This window comes from Eutrigla gurnardus, assembly GCF_963514095.1.
Source record: "Eutrigla gurnardus genome assembly, chromosome: 18".
NCBI classification, from domain to species: Eukaryota; Metazoa; Chordata; class Actinopteri; order Perciformes; family Triglidae; genus Eutrigla; species Eutrigla gurnardus.
Window position 1 is genome coordinate 5,638,120 of NC_139929.1, and position 21,777 is coordinate 5,659,896.

The following is a 21,777-nucleotide window of genomic DNA, read 5'->3' on the forward strand; positions in this document are numbered from 1 at the left end:
TTGAAACGATGCAGGTTGAATCTCATAGATGTTCAGCTTCGATGGCTTTATTCTCACAAACTTTTAGTCCTTTTCTGTCGATGGATCTGTTGATGTATTAGAACTATTGTCCTCCTGTTATGGTTCGTCTTAATCAATTTTCAGGTTCATTAGAAGGCATTCACTCTCGGTGTTTGACTGTGAAGGGGAACAAATGGGCTAATTTCCATCTTTGAAAAGCTAAATAGGAAATTAGATTGAGAGCCAGCTTTGGTCTCACTAAGTGGAAAGTGACCTTACAATCATTTTGGAGTTTAGTGAAGTTGGCTCGGTCTGATCCAGAAACAGAGGAAAGCTGATCCGTGTGATTACCTGGATTCTATAAACCTCCAAGGTGTTGTTTTACATTTGTAGTCAGGCTCCATCAGGGTGGCTTTTTAGTCAAACAACAGAAATTAATTCATATTTTGGCTATTTATAATAATATTTGTCCGGTTAGACATGATATTCCTGGAAGACTGGAATCAATATGGATACTTTTAATAAAACATACAGGAAAACAATACAAAACAACCTATAATAAATAAGAATGTACCATAAACCATCATGAATATATACTATAGTATACCTAAAGTCAAAATACCATTTAAATATGATATTTACAGTAAATAAATATGTCATCTGTCATCCTGCCAAGACATTATTTTTCCCAGTGAAGTTCGTGCTCCTTTGAGATCACAGCGTAAAGTATTGAGCCCATGCTTCACTGGATCCCAGCGGGAGGCTAACTCAAACCATACTGCAGCATAATCTCAGTTATATAATGCAAATCCTCTTTGAACGGCGCAGACCGGATTCTTCTGCTGATGATAGGAAAACAGCCAAGGTGTCCTTTTAAACTTTGCTTACTTACGTTTTTTTTTTTTTTTTTTTACTTCCGTCTCTAGAGATGCTGGTTTACGTGTTCGCTGGATTTAACGTGCCAATTTTCAGCTCGTTTACCGTTTTTTATGACTTTTAAGCAAATTCATGTGAGTAAACAGGCAATTTATCTTCATCGGCTCCAGATGGTGGTGGTGTTGAATCAAAATGATAGGAAGGATATGACGATAGGAGACACCTATCAGAAACACACACACACATACACACGCCTGGCACAATGTGAAGCCAGCGCATTGAGCTGATTGGCAACAAATCATGTCAGGCATCCGCTCGTATCCTTTGTGAGGAATTTACTGCATCCTTTTAAGAACATGAACACTCTCTTTAAAGCAGGTGACCGCCATGAGGGGAATATGGTTCATGCATGAAAACATTTGACACAGCTTACAACGTAAATATGGCTGGAATGCAAAACTATGTGTTAAGGTAGAATGTCCTGAATTCCTCCTGGTTTCAACCAATCCCATATAAACCAACCACGACCAGCATGCTCTCTCAATACCGTCTGACTGCCTTATTCTGTCTGTGGCTCCGAGCACTCGGGTCCCATTCATCTCCCCCTAAACACATAACTCTTTTAAAAACAGGTCGTAAACAAGCGGCAGCCTCCGGCTCTGAAAAGTGAAGCTGATGCAGAAGGGCGACGTGCTTTCTTATAGCCGGCTGGGAGCAAAAAGAATTAGAAGTCTCATTGTATAGAAGTCTATGGGAAAATGAGCCTACTTGATTTATCACCTCAGTAAACGGTCTCAATCGCTAGTTGGATGTCGTCCGAAATACAGCATGGTGTTCATTATGTCCCGCCTGGACGATAATAAAATAGACAATCATGCATTGTATGCTTTAGGGCGTGGCTTCCTTGTGATTGAGAGGTTGTTACCACGGTGATGTCCGGTCTGGAAGCCTTTGTCCGTGTTTTCATCTTTACCTTTTACAGTGTTTTCAGTTCATGAAAGCTAATAGTAACTTTTTGGTTGCCTGCTACTCAAACACTCAAACAGGAGGGACTATTTTCAGCGGCGGATACACATTTGGTCTGCTGGTGAGTGTTTCCGGCAGTAATGTGTGTTTTTTATAGCTTTTGAACGGTACAGAAGTAAGGTGTTTATCAGGTTTTGTCTGCACACACACATTAGCCGGAGGAGTTCAGTGTTTGGGTTTTGTTGGGATTTGCTGACGGCAAATAAAATATTTCCAGGCGAAGCTGTTTGAAAGAAGGATTTTCTGACCTCATCAGATGGAGCATATCAGTCAGTGTTTGGGATCAGGGCTGAATGCAAACAGTGCCTCAGCAAGGACGTCTGGCTTTCTCTCTCCAAGTCGAGGCTTTGACCTTGTCTGTTTAAAAACTGAGAGTTGGCTCGTTATAGAAAACTCAAATTGGCTTCCTTTGACATTTTTTTTCAATGTGGTCCTTCTGTGTTTTTCTCATCCAGTCCATCTCATTTCTAATTAATTTTTACTCCTTTAATCATGTCCCTTTTCTGCATTTTGTGACAACTTTAATGAAAAGTGCCATTCCATTCACTGACTATTAACAACTTCATCCTCAAGTCGTGTTTTTTTCTGTCATTGATGGTTTTTAAATCTAGTGTTGAGGATTTTTTTTCAAGGTTTTCTATATTCAAGGGTAAACCCATTATTGCATTCTTGCTAAAAGGCTTCCATCTATTACTGAGGGAGTAGTCGACCTTCTCCCCGCTGCACCCCCATTAACCATCTTTTGGAGTTTGAATGGACACTCTGATGTGGATGGGTGCGTGGGGTGAAAACATGCAGAGTGATCCTACAGATCACACGCGTGTTTGGGTTTGTGTCCGAGAGGTCAAGCGGTCGTCCGTCTCTCTTGTGTAGCCGACGCAGATAAACTCCTCGCACTCTCTGGCACGTACGGCGGGTCGGTTTCCCCGGCTCTCGTCTGTCTCTTCAGCTGCAGGGGTCAAAGGTCAGGATCGAGAACAGGCTGGGTGGCTCACGGCTGACGGGGGAATGAGGGGAATGCAAAGAGACGTGAAGAGAAACATGTCTGTGTGGGCGGGAGGGATGTTTGGGAGAGAGAAACCCCCGACATGAGAAGTTCAGATCTCCATCTCTGTTCACATGAGACCAAAGTTGTTTAAAGTTGTTGCAAAGCCAGGTGTTGTTTTTACCTCAGGATCCGTACGTTTTACAGGGAACATCCACTTGGACTCAATGATGAACCGATTAGAGTTTTTGTGGTCAGAAAGTGGAGGTTACTGTGACCTCACAAATCACGTTTTTGGCCAAATCTCAAGAATCCATATGTTAATTTTTCATAGGATAAAATAATGGAGTGCACTTTGACTACAGAGGCATTCAACCATGAGGAGGTAATTCTGGTTTAAATGATGCTTTATGGACCGGGAAGTTTAATGGCTCACTCTTTATATACCTTTTTATTATAAACATTTGGGATCTACTTTGCATTGAAATGATAGGAAATATATATTATATTTGGAAGGTACAAATACTGCTTTAATATTTGATTAATGTTGTCAAAATATGTTTTTTTGCAAAAATCTGTGAGCAACTTAACTCATTCGAGTATAAACAGCAGTAAAAAAAACAAATATATCCCACTGTGCTCTGTTATATAACCGAACACGGATATGAATAAATATATTATTGCAAAAATAAATGGATTCATATAGTGGCTCTGGGTTTCCTTCCCTTGAGCAGCAATGATGATCCATATCTGATCCATATTCATGACCCTCGCTCCGGTGAGGGATTGACTCGGACTAACTCTTTGTGTGGCCTCTTACAGCACGACGTCTCGTTTAATGATTCATTTCAGACACCCAAAACGTGGCCGCATTGCTTCTTTTGAAAATTGAAATGTGAAATCCTTTTGAATTATATTGTGAAATACATCGGGTGGTGTGTGTGTGTGTGCTGAAATTTGCATAATGTGAATCCTACGGTGTGCGTAAATGCCTCCTACCCTCCGAGGAGAAGCGGGCCACGCCGCATTTCCATATTTCACATGTATAGTTAACCTCGGACGGCTTCTTTTACCTGCTGAATTATGCATCATGCTGGACGGCTATATTCAAAGCATTCATTTTTAATCAGCTTTTAAGTAAATTTCATGATTCATTTCTAATAATGAATGATATTTAATCTATTTTGGACCCGCGGGGAGTTGTTTGAATCAACAAAACGCAGAGAGAAATAATGATTATTGTGTCTTTTCTCTGTTTGTCTGCTCACAGATGATACCAAGATCGCCCTCCATCTCAGAGACAACCAGGGTAAGTCTGCATCCTCCAGTATCTGTTGCTGCTGTGTGCCTTTACACCCTTTATGCCTGTGTGTGTGTGTGTGGTTGTGTCGCAGTCATCAGTTGTAGTGTCTGGACTGGGAGAAGTAGTTGTGTATGTTTTGCATGAAACACTTGCATCATTTGTTTACATCACAAATCATTCAAGTCGATGCTCCGTCAGCATTTTTTGTGCAGGACGTTTTGCAGATACGACAATCGTGCAAAAGCAAAAGCTGAGCTCTGGAATGACGTCCGACTCTTATCAGTTTTCGGAGATTGCTTCTCAGAAAGCGGCGCCTTCCATCACACTTCCATTACACGACCGCTTCACGTCTCTCATCGCTCCGGCATCGCGCCGCCCGCCACTGTGATGACATTTCTCTGAAAAAAAAAAAAGAAAAACAATTTTCTTCAAGCAGAGTGATTTTGAGGAAGATATAAAAAGCACAGATTTCTACTGTCCAAGTGAAAGATTGTTTAGTCTTATATAACAGGTCTAATAAACCAGGGTGGAGTTAAAATGCCACATAGATGATCCAGAATGTCTTCAACTGTTGAGCTCTCATATCAAGGTGACCTCTGACTTTGAGTGGATAACATGGAGGTAATTACAGCTACAGTGGCTAAACCGCCCTTTTTCCGTAGCTTCTACTTAACACCGCCACTCCTCATTTACAAAGACTCTGAATTATAGGTCTTCTCAGTTTTTGCATTGTTGGTTCCCCAAAAAAAAGAAAAAAAAAACTCCATTAGCCAGGCGAGAGAACAGCTTTGCTGCTGGAGAAAAATCACAGCTTGGCTGAGTTTCCGTTGGTCCCCATCTATCTGGAAAGCGTGATTGTATTTTATCGCCGTCTAAGAGCTCTGCTGTCTGTTAGTGTTTACAGTCTCCTCAGGTTCTGGCAGTCACGAGGACGGAGCTAATGGACAATACATTACAGGGCAATTAAATGTGTCATTTCCATGTCCAAACTCCGTTGTCTTCCAATGATCAATAACAATATCATTTTACATTATATTTAGAATTAATATATTTAGAAATATATTTACAGATTCATCCAAGAAGATGAATCCACATGACTTTGGTGATGAACGGGTCAAATAAAGTTCAATCTTTTGGTTTCTACCAAAGACCTGCAAATCATTCCCATCAGCCCCTGCTGTACTTTGTGTTTACAGCTTTACATAGTTAGCTGGTTTTAGCATGCTAACAGGCTAATTTCACCTTGTGAATATGGTAAACCTGCAAAACTTTATTACTGTGAGCATATTAGCATTTAGCACCATTGTGCCAAATCACAGCCGCACAGAGCTGCAAGCATGACCAAGCCTAGCGCCGTGACCTCATATAGCTTCTGCTGTCTGATTGGTTTAAACGCAGCGCTCAGAGGAGTCCAGATGCAGCCGTCTCAGGGCCGCTCCGGGCGTCCTGGCAGGCTCGTCTCCACCAGCACTTCTTTAGCTGCTGGGCTGTTGATTTCTCAGTGCTTCTATACCTCAGCTCACTCGCACGCCCCCCGGCCAACCTGCTAACACCCCAGACGAACTGCCTGTCGCATTGTTTGGGCTTCCAGCTGAGCAAGAGATGCCTCTTAGTCTAAAGCTCCAACAGATAAACACAGGAAAATGTCTTCCTGAGGAAACCGGAGAATATAATGTTGTTTTCTCTGCCAAGTTGAGTCCTCGTCTCTTCATTTAAGGCTGACTGACTGTGTGATGAAAAACACGACACACCACTGAAGCCATAATGAAGACAGTTTTCTGTCGGATCATGGACAATAGACGTATTCTTTTGCTTGGTTTGTTTAGTGTGAAACTATATCGACACCAAATTATCCATACTTTGTCCCTTTAAAAAAAAAAAAAAAATCCAATTTAGGAGTGCAAATAATGTCTGTGCACTGACTCGCAGACCTACACATTCACAGTGGCTGCCCACACACATTTGGACATGTTTGATTACCACTCGGTTATTCTGTGTGTGCTGGAAATCAATGAGGCGGGGAGCCAGGCTAGTTGGCTGCCAGGCTCGGCAGTGGCTGGAGCTGGAGCTGCTAATTAAACCCAGGGAGGAGCCCGGGGAGAGGTTGTCAGGGGGCCACGGAAGAAGAAATCTGCAGCCGTGTGAATAGATCTGGGCTGGTCCTGCTAGAAATCTGTGTGAGACGAGCTTACGAGGGCATCCTTTGCTGTTTGTTTCCGAATGACTTCATTAGTTTTGGCCTCCTGTGTGATCAGTGTTTTTCTTTTTGTTCTATTCTTATTCTGTTCTTCTCCTTGACATATTTCAGGGGTTTTTTTATGTGTAGGGGAAATTGAGCCTCCATAGATATTCCTAACAGGTTACCGGGCGTTCTCATCATCTTCAAAAGAACCCTCATAACACCTGCTGGGTCCGACTCCGGTATGAATTCCATAAACGTACTTTAAAGGCGAGCGGCGTCTGAAGGACAAACTTATTATGGAGTCACTATATACACTCTTCAGATTTTTCATCGCTGTGACTGCAGGCTACTGAGGGACTCTTATCAGCGTCTATATGGCTGTTTGATCCGCCAATCAGGAACATACGCTGCTAACCTTGGTTTCGGGATGAACTCAAACTCGTACATTCAAGAGGGAATAAATGCTCACAAATACACTGAATGATCATCAGACCCAGTGAATGAACCTTGAATGTAATCACCAAGTGAAGAATATGTCCCCTCAATTATCTAAGATACATAAAAAAGCATGGAATCCACTGAAAAATCACATACATGTCACTGTTTTACATTTTAGAAACAAAATGTCTGTTTTTTTAGCTACTTTTTTGTTCTAAGCACGTCAATTCTCAGGCATATTTAAAGCATATTAGTGTAAGAAATGAGGGTATTGTTGAATGATGAGTGACCCCTGCTGGTCAACAACAGAACTGCAGCACAAGGACAAACGTATAGAATCTCTGTTTTAGACCCGTAGATCTGTATCTCTGTATAACAGGCTTTGTCTGTGTTTCTGTTTTCCAGTGCTGCCTGCAGACAGCGCCGTAGACAGGAAGCCGGGTACACACCCGCTGCACACGGGTCTGATCCTCGGCATCCTCCTGGTGATGCTCATTATGGTCGCCGGCGTGCTGGTCACCGTGTACATCTACCATCACCCGACCTCCGCAGCCAGCCTCTTCCTTATCGAGGTGAGTGGAGACCATAGCAGCTGACATGATGCCATGTAAATAACATTTTTGAGGTCTAAATAGCTCATAATCTTACAAATTCGATGAACAGAACAATATTTAAACAATTTATGGACCTGTCGGAGGAGGATAGGTAGTAAGGATGTGATTAAATAGAAAAAAATGTTATGCAATCATATTTCGTACATTTGAGTCTTTTCTAAAGTAAAAAAAAGAGATATGCACTGTATTTTGTGGCTACCTTGATCATTACAACATTCATGACTTATTATATTCACAATCTTAGTTATCCCTAGAGCCAAACTAGAGTTATTTAGTTAGGAATGTGTACTTAGCAAGAAAAGATGGCCGACTGCACACAAAAAAAACCCTGTTCAATGCTTTTCATCCTCCTGACTCGTATAAATATGTATTAAGGCTTTCAGAGGGCGATGATGAAACCTGGTGCACACAGTCTTTCTCAGTAAATGAACGTGAATTCCCCGAGCATGAGTAGCTGCTGTTTGGGGAGCGTAGAAACATCTTTTCAAAACAAAAACCTCTGATGTTCAAAGTCGTTGTCATTGTCAATATGACAAGGTTATTATCAGTCACAGGAAGTCCCTGATGTGTGATCTGAAGTAAAGCCTCATATTGGCATACTGAGTATAAGTTCTATAGTCTGTGTTTTTAGGGAGAAAACACGATGATGTTGCATAATTTTATTGTTTAGATTAGGAACTCAAATCAAATGGTGGAGGGAGTTAGGAAGTTTTGTTTTCGGACACAGGTCACGGACCAACCTTAGTCCTAACCTTTGACCTTGATGACACTGTCCTCTCCCCCTTCACAGAGACGCCCAAGCCGGTGGCCGGCCATGAAGTTCCGCCGCGGGTCGGGTCACCCGTCCTATGCAGAGGTGGTGCCGGTGGGTCAGGAGAAGGAGGGCTTCATCGAGTCCGAGCAGTGCTGAGGGAGGAGGGGGCTTCTGCATCCCCCTCCCTCCCCCTTCTGTGCCGGCCCTCCTCCCTCCTGCTCCACGGGGGGGGCCTCCTCACCAGGACCCTCCAGGATCTGCTTATAAAGTGTACACAATGACTCGGAATGGGGGCCCAGACTGGATACAGCAGCCAACGATGTATAAGGAAGCGAGAAAGCCCTGAAAACTGATCCCAGGCAAGCCTATTGTTCCGCTTCTGATGGCAAAAGAACTGACCTAGTGGGGACGGAGGGAGGGGATTGATGTCATCGACTCAGTATTGGTTCAGTTCTGTTCGGCTGCTGTCATGTTGCCATGGAGCCTAGACTGGATACTGGTGTGTTTGAGGGGGGGGAGCAGGGCGAATTATACAATATATATTTTCAGAAACAATACAGAGTATGTGAACAGAGATTTCCACTTTATTGTCGGTGGGGTTATACTGTATAGGCCTTTGTATATCCATCAGGTTTTTACTTATTTCCTTTCAGTGTGTTGTTTTCACAGGGGGGCCGGCACAATTATCTGTACAGACCGTCGGTATTGCTTTTCAATACCGTAGCAGGCTTGATTGACTTTTCCACCGCCCTGCTCGGCACAGAGAGGCTGCAGCCGCGCGGCATGACGCGAGCTAAAGTCCCGTCACTGCGATCGATCGCAGCTCGGAGAGAGAAAAAAAAAGCTCTGAACATTCGGCTAGCGGTGTCGAATTCGTTTTGTGACGTTTGGCTGGTTTCATTTTCTGAAAAAAATGAAGTGTAAGATGTGTTTTTTTTTTTTCTTTTTATGGGTGGTGGGCACACACGATCGTTGTCGTTCTTTTGATTGGTTCTTTGATTGATTCCTTACACGAGGATACTGTTTGATGTATTTTTCCCCCCTTTTTTCCATTACTGCCGTGCCATTTTGTCCCTGACTAGAGTTTGCACATTTTTTTCTCATTAGACATGTGGTACTAATGCAAAATTACAAGACAGGCGCTTGTGAGTGTGTATGCTGAATATATTTTCTAAAGTGTAAGTGATTCTGTGTGCGTGTGTGTGTGTGTGTGTGTGTGTGTGTATGCAGAAGAGAGCAGTTTACATTATAGATTGGATATCCACCTGCTTTATGGGTGCATATGTTTGAGCTAGCTCTGCACAGGTGATTCTTATTGGTTTGAATCTGAAGTATCTATATACAGATTGTGTGAGCCAGAAAACACACTGGTATGGTTGGAGTTTTCCTTGATTTTTTTTTTTGCAGTGTGGTTTCTTTTTCTAGTATGTCGCCAGCATAACCATAGGCTAGCCTGTGTTTAAGTTATGATCGGCTCATCTCCGTGTCAACACATTCATGTATATACCAAGGCCAAAAACATTTGCAGATTCAGGTAACTCAACTGGCAAATATTCGTAGTGTAGCACTATATTACATGAATTATTATTTTTATTTTTTTTTATGAGTGGCCTTTTTTTCTCTACTTTTTTACTTAAATGTGAATACTGTTCCAAACATCACACACAAGGCTTCTGACTGAACACAATTCAACATCCACTTCTACTGTTAGGAATATTGTCTCGAGACAAAAGTCATGTTTTTACACCAATGATTGTAGACTCATTTAAGATCAGGATCTTGGAATTCTACTGAAAAAGAAATTGTGCAATATTACACACCCATTCAGTTTGACACTGTAAATGACGACGGCGTATTAGGGTCATTTAAGGTTAAAAAAATATATAAATATTATTTTTTAAAGTTGTAAAAATAAGATATGAATTAAAATAAAATATATAAAATAATATTATCTGGGATTAAAGTTGTAAATGTAGCCTACGAGGGGGAAACAACATGGATATTCTCTGAGATTAAAGTGGTTTATTTACAAGAAGAAAATCACAAATTTGCAAGATTGTGAATAACATTTATTATTAAACCCTGAAAAAAGCAGATTGAGTTTTTTTTAATCACAAATACAACTTAATAGTACCCCCCCTTAGTATTATTTACCCCAGAATGGTCCTACTATGCCGTTGTACTAATACACCGTCGTAGATACATAAAAAATAACATTTTTTTTAATCCACTCCATGTTTTCACCACATTGAGACCAAAGACTAATAAGAATCACATTTTCAAGTATTTACCTCAACCACAGCCTCGACAGCCACGCCACCATCCGGAACATACCAGCTTGTTGTAGCTATAGTTTATTGGTCATCGTGGTGTTTCGCAGCCATTTAACAAAAAAAAATACTACGTTCGGCTCACGTAAGCAGCTACGTCCCGCTTTTAATTAGATTTGGGGAAGATTACAGCCAGCGTTACTCAAGGTAGCATTATGGTCACTCATAATAGCTAACATAGCTATAGCTATAGCCGTTAGCTATAGCTAGCCATTGAAGAAAATGAATTAAAGATGATTGAAGAGAAAGTTTACACATTTGAAGACTCATCTAAGCACATGAATGAAAATATATTCTGTTGAGTTTCACCTGTGTTTCCAAAACAAAGATGGCGGCCTGCCGACTAACGTTAGTTTGTTAGTCGCAACTTGGAAAATGAGTTAAAAATGTTTTCATCGCACAGTCGACGAGACAGTTTCACCGGATGGTTAGAAAACTGTTTGATGATTCTGTAAATACTGTAGCCGCACGCTAAGTGTTTTTAAACGTAATTAATGCCTTTGCTACATCTTTGACCCAAATGTAAACCAGTAAAATAGGTCAGCCTGAGATACTGTTATTTTACGTATTAAAATACATCATGTATGTAGCTCTCGTCATTAAGGCCGCTTCACAGGATTCCTGTTTTTTAAAATCTAACGCTAGCTTAATTAGCTAGCTTTAGCTAACTACAGCTACATGCTGCAGACGGACCTCTGCTAGAAGTTAGAAGTCTGATTTTTTTTTTGCGACATATTGTTTAAAATATTCAACGTCAAAAACATTTCAATGGTAGAATCGGCCAGATTATCATGGTAAACTGCATCCATTTGAGGACGGAAAGCGTAACAGGCGTAGCAACGGTAACTAAGGGGGCGCAGACATCTTTCACCTAAATTTCATTCTCTAAATTCACTCTCATTAATTAATACCTACACACCCAAAGATGCACACAGGGTAATAAACCAAATTAAGGACTTAATGGCTGTTTTAAACCTTCACACATAGACCTTTTCTTTACAACCACACTGAGACCTGATGTGTGCTCATTAGCGTCGACTCCTCGTAACTCCTCTCAACAGGATTGAGTTTAACATACTTTCTCATGCAAACATATTCTTTTCTTCTCCGATATTATAAATCGACCCCTGCGGACAAATTCTCCGTGCGAGTGCTTGAAACATCTGCTTGTGTTCACTGCCACCTGAAACTGCAAGTGTTTTAAAACTGCCAAAATGCAGTCAGAGGAAGCGTCCGGCGGTCGGATTCGCTTGTGTCGCAAAAAGCCGAAACACTTTACAGAAACAGTCTTCACTTGCTTCACTGGACTAATCACTTTAACTTCTTAACAATGTTATTTTAGATGACAGAAAAGCAGGTTAGCGTTGTTGTTGAGATTAGGTTTCCTGCTTTTTCTCCGACTTCTGGGTTTGATTGTGTCGCACTGTTTCCGTCAGCCCGATTGGTCAATATAACGAAACAAGAACTGTGACCTTGTTTTTATCTTATCACGGATACACCAATGAGACTCGAAATCACACAGTATCATAGCTCGCTGTCTGTAATTTCTGTAACTACTGTTGTTTTGATTACATTTGAAATAATAAACAATGTTGTTAAAAACAAAGATCCTCTCGATATTGCTATTGTGCTCCCGTCGCCGAGTATAATTGCTTGTTTTCATACAAGCACAAGAAAGAAACCACTGAGAGGAGAAGATGGACCATTCAGGATGGATGACATGGTAACGGCTGGCATGGCAACGACTAACGGATCCTGAGAGAATGCGGCTGTGGTCCAAGGTAACAACCTACCTTGGATTCATGGTCAGGTCGATCCCATCACTGCGGTGAGAGAGTACACTTCAGCATCAGCACCAGAGTGAATCAACCAACAACAAGAGTACCCCCCAAGAGGAACACCACAGAAGTAACTCCTTCAGACGGCTGCGTGCACGGCCAGACTCCCCGAGAAGGCTTGATGAGCTGGACCCAGATGAAAATAAAACCAGCCAAGTCCTGCAACCTCTCAATCCTGCAGGGAGTCAGGCACATTAACAGCTTCTCAGTCGATGGTGAGAAGCAGGGCTGAGTGGAGTGCGATGCTGAGAGTGGACGAAGCAATCAACCGTCTGAAACGTCAGCAGATTGTTGGGTAACGACACCCCAAAATTGTGCTCAAAATCATTGAAAACATGAAGGAAAGACCTTGTGATCTCTGAAGTAGTTTGAGTGGAAGTGGAAGATGCCCCAAGCCACGTATGACAGCCTTCCCAGTGGCCAGAAGCCAAGCCTGCAGCGCATCCCTTCTGGGTGCAAGGCAGCTTTGACAGATAGAAGCATCAGTTAATATACAACCACTTCCATCGTTCCATTAATCAGCATTTATGTATGCATTCGAAGCCATGAGTGCAGAGCAACGATGAACAGCTGGGGAACTGAAATGCGTTTTTCTGCCACCGTAGTTCATTTTAAAATGCATGCCACAAATTCAAATTAGATCTTGGGACAGATTAAGCTGAAGGAAATCCAGGTTTGGACCGTTAACGCTCGTTCTCAATCACTTGATTATGAAATCTTCCCAAGGCTCCATGCAGCCAATTTTTGGTTTGAAGAGCATCGTTTCATATTTTATGTCATCGATACCGACCCTGAGATAGAGTATGAAAAATGAAAAATGCTGTCTTGTTAATGTAAAAAGTCTCAGGATGAGGTGGATCTGCTTCCCTGCAGATTGAGGAGATGAGGCTCGGCAGTGCAGAGAGGAAACTGAGAGGAGGAGGGGAGCAAAAGAGGTATGAAGGAGGATGGTTTTATAGACCTGGGTTGGCTAAACTACGGCCCCGCTGCCGGTTTTTAACTGGCCTGGAGTTTATTTTTATTGCACGTCCTAGTTTAAATCTGTCTCGGCACAGAAATCAATATTTTAGCATTTCTGCTTGCACTCTTACATCTTAATATTAGACACATTTACATTTGCATCGCAATCTCTTAAGTGGGCACTTAGACCATGAACAGAAACCAATGTTTGGACATTTCTGTCTTTTTGAACTTAACTAATTTCCAGATTTAAACATAACAGAATGTTTTAAGGGCCATGCATGCACAAGATTGAATTAATTTACTGCAGCGGATACGGAAATACTTTTTTAATACGTGGGCACACAATAAACTACTGTGACGTCAAACGTTAAACTGATAATAGTAGTGTAGCGGAGCTATTTTGATAGATATTTTATTTTCTATGGCACATTGCTTTTTTTTTGCAAAGAAAAGCTCATTTTCTTACAGTATAACTGGTTGAAAACACACATTTATAATTGTTGCCCGTGACTTTATTTTTCTGTATATAGCCGACAGTTCAAAAAGATTAACCTCACCTGTTATAGACCATTCACGAAGCTCAAAAAGATAATTAAGCCTCTACAATGTTTGGTGCTAGAACTCAAGGGTAGTAGAAGTACTGAAGGGTGCTACATAAAGACTATAAACAATAATATATGGATATTACTTGTTTGGCTGCTGTTAGATTCTACAAATGTATTTAATTCATATATTGGAGGAAAAGCCATAACTGGTGAATCATCTGTGTAACTTGGTGGTTTACTGCCATCTAGTGGCCAAACTACAGAATGTAACGTGTAAGGTTTAATATATCAGGTTTCAGTCTTTTATTTATGAATCCTTCCTTCTAAATGATCACAAAAACAAATTTAATAGCAGCAGCTTATTTTTTAAGTATACTATGTCTCTTCATATATATGCAGGCTACTTATTATAATACGTTTTTTGGCTTTAGAGCTTTTAATCAATTGTTGCAGTCATTTTCTGCCAAATATTTTACTGCTTTTATTCATAAAATATGATAATTTCTTTAATATGGATTTTGGACAGAAGGTCACAAGAAACTAATAACTAATTTAGTAACAATTTCCTTGATTTTTCTTCATCAAGGATTACTCTATAATCCCTAATGAAGAAAAGACTAAATTGAAGCCTTGGTAAGGATTATAGCTGTCTCTTTTATTTAAGCTTTTTGTTGCTTGCAATTACAGCCCACACATTTAAAATCATCTTAAACACATTATTTAACAAATTAAAGACACGCATTTCAGTGAGAAGTCTTGACTCGTCAATAATTCAAGGAACAGGCCTCAGAGTTAGATCAAAAATATACATTTATTGGACCTAATAGAAGAACAACAACAGTGCATTTCTAACAAGCAAATGTACTGTTAATAGTGTGGGCCAACAACACATGTTGCAGGCCTCCAGAGGATAAAAGCCCCTTGATATGACCCTGCTTCCTTCACGAACTCCTTAAGAGTAACATCATTCACATGCTGTAAAGTAACTCAATCGCCTTTTCACTGCTACAAAGGTGGGTTGTATTAGGTTGCATGCCCAATAGCATCTTTTATACACATCTACTATATCAGTTACAGTTATATAAATATATATTTTATTAAGAAGCATTTTATGGAAGTAATTTATTCCCTCATTCTGGGAAAGATGAGTTTTAGACTTTTGTTTCGTATTTTGTGTTCAGTCATTCTTTCTTTCTTTCTTTTATGAAATAATTAAAATGTTTTCTGACTGATGAATTAGTTACCAGACTGCTTTTCATTCAACCAAAGACGGTATGCTGAGTACACAAGGTAGGAAAGGTCCTGACCTGTTCCCCGTCTCAAATTTCAGCACTAAATGTCAACAAACACATTTGTATTTGGCCACACACTGAGTGAAATAGTCATAGTGCATATATGAGTATACAGCATTGGATAATGAGTATAAACCCATCCATGCAAAAGACTGACAGCTACTTACAAAAAAACAGCGTCGAAGGCACTCCTATGATAAAAGGCTTTGTTGATTTAAGTTGATTAAAATCCTGGCCATTGAGGCCTTGCTGGTTTTCTATGCAACCTTCACTCACCAGGTCTCCCATAGCCGCTCTAGCAATGTTACTATGTAACTGATTCACGCCTACGTTTCACCAGGTCAACTAAACCTAACTTAGCAGTGTTCCCAAGTAAAGCCGTGAAACTGACCTTTATATTGGTGTGTGTGTATATATATATGTGAACTGGTGTGTAGCAGAGGGAGACGTTCAAGGCAACCATTCACCACTGTGTTCACCGGTCCTACAGGAGTCCCATAAACACAGACAGAGGTAGTAATGGAGTCACTCAACTAGGTCACACAACTATAGCACGTAACCATCCACTGTATGTGTAACACTACCTGAGTCATCTGGTACAGTGAGCCATCAAGGGCCTATAAGAACAGTTAGGAGCGTCCTTATAGAGGATTTGAAGGTCTGTCTAGAGCAGCTGACTCCAATATCCAATAATAGTACACCATAACAAAGAGTTGGAGTCTTTCCCACTGCTTGTATAAGACCTACATCCATGTTTACCATAGACTGTATATAAGAAGGTTTTAACCAAACCTTTACGGAGCAACTTAATACCAGTCTGAACCTCTGACCATTCCAAGGATACCTGATGGGTGTGGTCAGAAACAGGCTCGGTTCAACTCGTATAACCTGCACAGTTGCCGATAAAGATCAGGCTACTTTAACTTTATTTTTGACTGTTTTCGACTCGTGTGGGCCAAACATTTCCAATAACACCGTTGTAAAGTCCAACAGTGGGTGGGGTGTGCTCAGATTTGATTCCATACGAGTAGAAAAAAGGAGTTGGGCTCTAATTATTTTCCTTCTCAATCAATCTGCCAATTGTTTTCTAAATATACTTCCTTAATCGTTGGGTCTATGTCAAAAAATGGATTTTAACTGTCAAAATGTTTTGAAAAATACAAAAGCCAAATGGGACATGAAATTGCCAACACTCTGAAATCCAAAGGTATTGTTATATGTTAGTATCGGAGTATCAACAAAGCTGCAAAAACAGAATATTTACTATTTCAGATTTTTTTTTTAATGAGTTAAACTGTTGATAATCAAAATAGTTGCAGATTTATTTCCTGATATTAAGCAACCCATCATTGCAGCCCTGCATGATAGTGCATACGTTCCTGAAATATATCCCTCTGCCACACTGATATAAATGTGAAGGATCCATTTAAGGGAAACAAAATCACCGCTTTAAGGCAACACACAAAATCAATACCTGCCAAGGTGCTTTATAACTGTACACTGAGTGTAAGGAACATCGCAGCATGAGAAAGGCATTTACAGTTTGGTCACAACAAATGGGAATCGTTAAAAAAAAGCAATTCTCTCAGCAGACACTGACAGAATATTAGTAACAATTTAGTAGTGCAATTTGGCAGTTGGTATTCGCCGAGACTAAGAAGCGTTCATGTCGGATTTTAAAAATAATGAAGGCAATATGTGTAACAGCTTGTGTTAGATTAAATTAAATCCCTCCCATCACACAACCCTCAAGATACTAAAACAACAACATCTTCCACGGAAAACTATCATTACATGTTGAAACAGAGGAGTATCGTTTTTGGACAGCATGAAAAGGGGCGTTTATGAAAGAACACAGGACTAAAACACACAGTAACATATCTAATTAAAAAAATATAAATAAATCACACTGGTTTGTACATTCAGTGTAATTTCAGTTACCCCGTTCTTTCTTGTCAAATATGCAGCGTTGCCATCAGAGGAGTAAGGCAGATGCTCCGTCAGTTTGTGGTTTAGAGGGTCCATCAGTGTCTTTTTAATCTAGAGTCAAATACAGCCCATTATTAACATTACATTATTACAAGCTTAATTCACAGCTAAACTACTGTGATATATATCATCTATAACTATCATTATTGTGGGGTTAGAGAGGTTCATGGTATTTAACTATTATATTTAATTAACAAAGAAAAACATTCTGAGAGTTCAGTTTGACTTTCTTTCGAGCCAAGACATGCACATCACTCACTGGAAAGCGGCTCCACCTCCATGGCTTTGGACAAACTGAGCCCCGAGTTCTGTTTGGGCCGTGCCCCCAGCTCCCGTCCCTCTCTGGCTGTATTCTGGTTCTCGTCCAGAGCTTTCTTCTCCTTCTCCACCTCCACCTCCTCTGGGTTGTAGTAGCCCCCCTCATCTGCCACTATCTTCTCCACCCTCTCCAGCAAGCGCCCCACCTGGGGATGCTCCCCGAATATGCAGTTGTTAATGACAAAGTACCTCCGCTTACACTTTTCCAGCACCCACTGCAGCTCCTTGCCCTCCCTGCGGATGTACCTCTCGATCGAAATGGTCCTCAACACCTCCGCCCAGGTGAAAACCACAATCATGTGCTTCCACGCACGCTCACCAAACAGGCTCACGTGTTCCTCGATGCGAGCGCGGTCCACCTCTGTGAACATGCCCACGGGGATGGCGAGCAGGAAGACGTGTGGGCCTGGAGGGCAAAGGGACGCTCCCCTCACTAACTCCTCTTTATAGGAGGGTGGTGTGTCCTGGGCCGAGAACCAGCCCGGAGTGTCCACCACAGTCACCTGCCGCCCCAGCACCTCGGTCTGCCTCTTCACGCAGAACTCGGCCGCTCGCTCCAAACGAAACTCCTCGCGGCCTATGATGGTGTTTCCGGTCAGGCTCTTCCCGGGCCACCTCCAGCCCAGCACCACCAGGCGGATCTCAGGTAGCCGGTTAGCCGCCTTGGCTGCTGCAGCTGCTGCTTTTTTGGCCTCCTCCTGTCCGGCTGTGGTCATGAAATTTACATATTTCAGTACTGAGATGGGTTGTTGGACAAGAGTTTATATACTAACTATACAATACTTTAATATGTGCATATGTGCGTGTTTGTTAAGTATACAGCAAGTGATGCTGTATATTTATTTAATTAGTCGTTTGATCAGTAAGTGTCAGAAAATAAATAATAATTATTATTATTAGACTCAGAAATTCACATTTAAGAAGCGTATTTCTATTTTTACTAAAAACAAAGAACAAAGAATAAATTAATCATCAGAGTTGGTTAGTTAATAATTTAGTTCAACTGTTGATTAGTATTGCATTAGTAACCCTTATTTGTTTTACCTTTTCTAGCTACCACATTTAACTCAATATAGCGTAGTTACACAGGTACAAAAAATCAAAAACAATACTTTTAAAATATTGAATAAAATGGGACGGTGTGTTCGTTTTGTTGATGTGTTATCCATCACGTAAGCAGGCGGATGTAACCCTATCTCACGAAACTTACCAATCAATTAAATATGTCATATTACTTAAGAGTCATATGATAATATAGGGACGGGACTTAGTTAATAATAGTGTAATAACGACACTAAAGTACGTTTAACATTTCTAACTTTCTCTCTCATGACATTACGTGTTGCAACGCGTCACATTCCGGTTTCGGGGGTAATGTTTAGCCTGTATACAATTTGCTAACTTAGCGCTAGTTTTAATAGCCGCGTAAACTTCCCGTATTAGTCCGACACACCTTCTACGATTAATTAAAACAAAGTTACTCACCTTCCGTGTGACGTGGTCTAACGTTACTCGCTTCCATACTCGGACTTAATCCTGATCGAGGTTTTAGCCAGGTATTACTCGTCTTAAGGAGGTTAGTTCGCCGGACTAAGGACTTCCTCCTCCTGACAGAAGCGGTAAGCTAGCTAACCGGAGGGTAAAGACGTCGTTGCCCCGTGTGACACCTTTCAAAATAAAAGCCTGACAAAAGAAACCGGATGTAAGACAACGACACAAAAGTGGCATTTTGGAATCTAAATATCATGTACAAATTAATCACCATAAAGAATGTAAAACCGTAAAAGTCCACGTTAAACGATATGTGTAGTATAATTAGTAAACCACAATAGGATGTGCAGGAGATTGTTTTATTATTGAATGTTGATGCAAGCAATATATTTACATCAAGGCAAAAATTTTATTTACAGCAAATACAGCTAAGCATTCTGTTCCATGTGATAAAAACATCACAGTTGTATCCTCATTACATCTTCACTAGGCCTATAAAAGTAATGCATTCTGTACAGGCCAAGTAAGACTGATTACTGTAAAGAGAGGAAAACAATAGAACAAGAGACATGGGAACATAAATGCAAAATACAGTTTCTTGATTCCTTCACTCAAAATGTTTAATATCTTGATAAATAACCTTCATGGTGGCATTACAAGCCAATAGGCAAAAAGCTTATTTTTAAAAGAATTAAGTGGTCTTCATATTTCCCTAAAAAAACTTCAAAAAAGAAAAGAAAAAGAGAGCGATAGACAGATCCGTCAAAGTACATTAAAGCTGCCGGATTAACTTAAGTTGCCCACGATGCCAGCATACGCATGTCGTCATCATCTTCAACCCTTTTCTTGGTTGCTGTAAAAAAACAAAAAAACAAGGAAGGTTAACGATGATTGCTGCCAAATTATTGTGGAACATTTATCAGGGCAAGGCTTCAACCAAGGATTAATATAAGCATAATCAATTAAATGCAAAGTAGACACTGTTTAATAGTGCTGCACTTACTTGCACGGTGACTGGACTGTGCTGAGGGCAGTTTGGATCTGGGCACACTGGGTAGTCCGCCCATACTCTTCATGCTCTCCTCAAGATCCTCCTGTTCAAGCTCTGCCAGTTCTGCCAGCAGCTCATCCTAAGAAAACAAAAAGTACACAGCAGCATTTTTGTAAAGCAGGAAAGGTGACACAGAAAGTATTTTTTAATCTGTGTTGGGTCAAATAAAGGTGCGAGTGACTTCTATGAAAGATCGCAACCTCGTCATATGTCTCGCCAAAAGGTCCAGAGATTGCGTCGCTGATCTCTCGGGCCACGTCCTGTTGCTCTGTGATGTCCTGCATCAGATCATCTATCTTGTCAATGTCCCTGAAAATGGGAGGAGAGAAGATTACACGTCACTGTAGACATTTTGAACAACCAAATGTATTATAATTATATATAACAAGGAACAGTTAATTATAGGGCTGATACTATTGATACTTTTATAATGGCTAAGGAGTATTATTTACCCGTTCATTCCACATTTGTTTATATACATCGTTTTTAAATGATATTATCCAGTCCAAACAGCATACGTTATAAGGTTTTGTATTAGTAATAGGTCACCCTGATTTGCAAAGTTTTGTTCTGATTCTGTAAATTTCCTTTTAGCTTTATAAATAAAAAATACATTATCCTGAAATGTGTTATTTGCCACACAGATGATGGACCCGTTTTTGTTGCTCCTAAGGCCACGTTCTTACATGTTCTCATGGACCTGCTTCATAGCCTTGGCAGCGAAGCCCATGTTCTTCAGGACCTCCGTGTTGGTGTGCGAGTTCTCCAAAGCCTCCCTCTGGAACTCAATGGTGGAGAGCGTGCCATCGATCTGTGTGAGCTGCTGTTCCAGGCGCTTCTTCCTCTTCAAAGCCTGCAAGGCAGCTGATACAGAAATACAGAGTGATTCTGTCTCTTTGTGACAAATTCACACCTTTGCTAGCCCCTCCCATTGTTTATTTTGTGTCTGAGGTCATCCAGCTGTAGGTTTCTTACACAGGGAGAGAATCTTACAGGTTAAATAACATGCAATTCCTTTTAGTTCAACCATCACCTCACATGTTATGATGAACCTGAACCTGAACCTAAATTATCTTATATATATACAATAAGGAAGTAGTGTTGATATGATGTCCGGGGCCTTATTGTTTGCGTTACCTTCTTTAATACTTGTGAAGAGTTTTACTGTGATATGTCCCTTAAACCTTGTTGAACGGTTACACTACTCCATTCTAAGGCCTGGAGAACTGAATAAAAGCGTTTGTCAAACAGGTGCACAGATACAACCATACCTCGCTTATTTTTGGTGCCATTCTTCTTGGCTATCGCGATTTCCTGCTCGATCCTTTTCTCCAGGTAGTCCTGTTTCTTCGTCAACATTTCTTCTGTTTCCCGGAGTTTGTGAATGGCCTCTTGGGGTGACGGTCCTCCTCGCGACCGATGGTGCTTTGACTTCGAGGAGCTCGATGAACTCGAGCTCCCCTTGAAAAATTTGCCGATTTTGCTCATTTTTTTTAGCAGTAAAGCGCTGTAAATAAAGTCCGAGCCTATGTGTCCTATGTCACAATGTTTCTACAGGCGGGTGTGTTACTTACGAGCAGATTTTCCAGCTCGACCGCTTTGTGCTTTCAATTCAAACCAGCCAGTGAATGCACCTTTCACCACTCCTTTCAGCAGTACCTGCGTGACGTATGGTGACACCTGACGCCCTCCCCCCCGCTTTCCAAACCGAGCTCTCTTATCGCGTTTGCTGTTTGCTAACAAACTTTTTTCTTCAAATTTGTAAAAACAAATAAAAATAAT

General features: G+C 40.9%; 3 protein-coding genes across 4 annotated transcripts in view; 1 reads left to right on the top strand and 2 right to left on the bottom strand.

Annotated features, from left to right (window-relative positions):
- The window catches only part of plxdc2b (plexin domain containing 2b), a 75,084-nt gene extending 62,970 nt beyond the window's left edge, over window positions 1-12,114 (top strand). The window contains exons 12-14 of the mRNA XM_084034152.1: window positions 4,158-4,196; window positions 7,216-7,382; window positions 8,215-12,114. Coding sequence (XP_083890278.1) covers window positions 4,158-4,196; window positions 7,216-7,382; window positions 8,215-8,334 — 326 coding nt within the window. The 3' untranslated portion in view covers window positions 8,335-12,114. The remainder of the gene's footprint in view (window positions 1-4,157; window positions 4,197-7,215; window positions 7,383-8,214) is intronic.
- Window positions 12,115-14,646: 2,532 nt separating this feature from the next.
- On the bottom strand, window positions 14,647-19,098 carry gimap4 (GTPase IMAP family member 4; the record flags this gene model as incomplete). 2 transcript variants are annotated; one of them, XM_084034157.1, is made up of 3 exons in its annotated part: window positions 18,939-19,098; window positions 17,395-18,159; window positions 14,647-17,186 (listed from the first exon to the last, which is right to left on the bottom strand). In XM_084034157.1, exons 1-3 carry the CDS (start codon window positions 18,973-18,975, stop codon window positions 17,182-17,184), a joined length of 807 nt encoding a protein of 268 aa, XP_083890283.1. In that variant the 5' UTR covers window positions 18,976-19,098. The 2 variants fall into 2 exon arrangements, with proteins under 2 accessions (XP_083890283.1, XP_083890282.1); XM_084034156.1 differs by lacking the exon at window positions 14,647-17,186 and having other exon boundaries at window positions 17,387-18,159.
- Window positions 19,099-19,315: 217 nt separating this feature from the next.
- On the bottom strand, window positions 19,316-21,597 carry chmp4c (charged multivesicular body protein 4C). The gene is made up of 5 exons (XM_084034158.1): window positions 21,267-21,597; window positions 20,682-20,859; window positions 20,196-20,304; window positions 19,948-20,074; window positions 19,316-19,797 (listed from the first exon to the last, which is right to left on the bottom strand). The coding sequence occupies exons 1-5, from the start codon at window positions 21,481-21,483 to the stop codon at window positions 19,736-19,738; spliced, it is 693 nt and encodes a 230-aa protein (XP_083890284.1). The 5' UTR covers window positions 21,484-21,597; the 3' UTR covers window positions 19,316-19,735.
- Window positions 21,598-21,777: the final 180 nt, after the last annotated feature.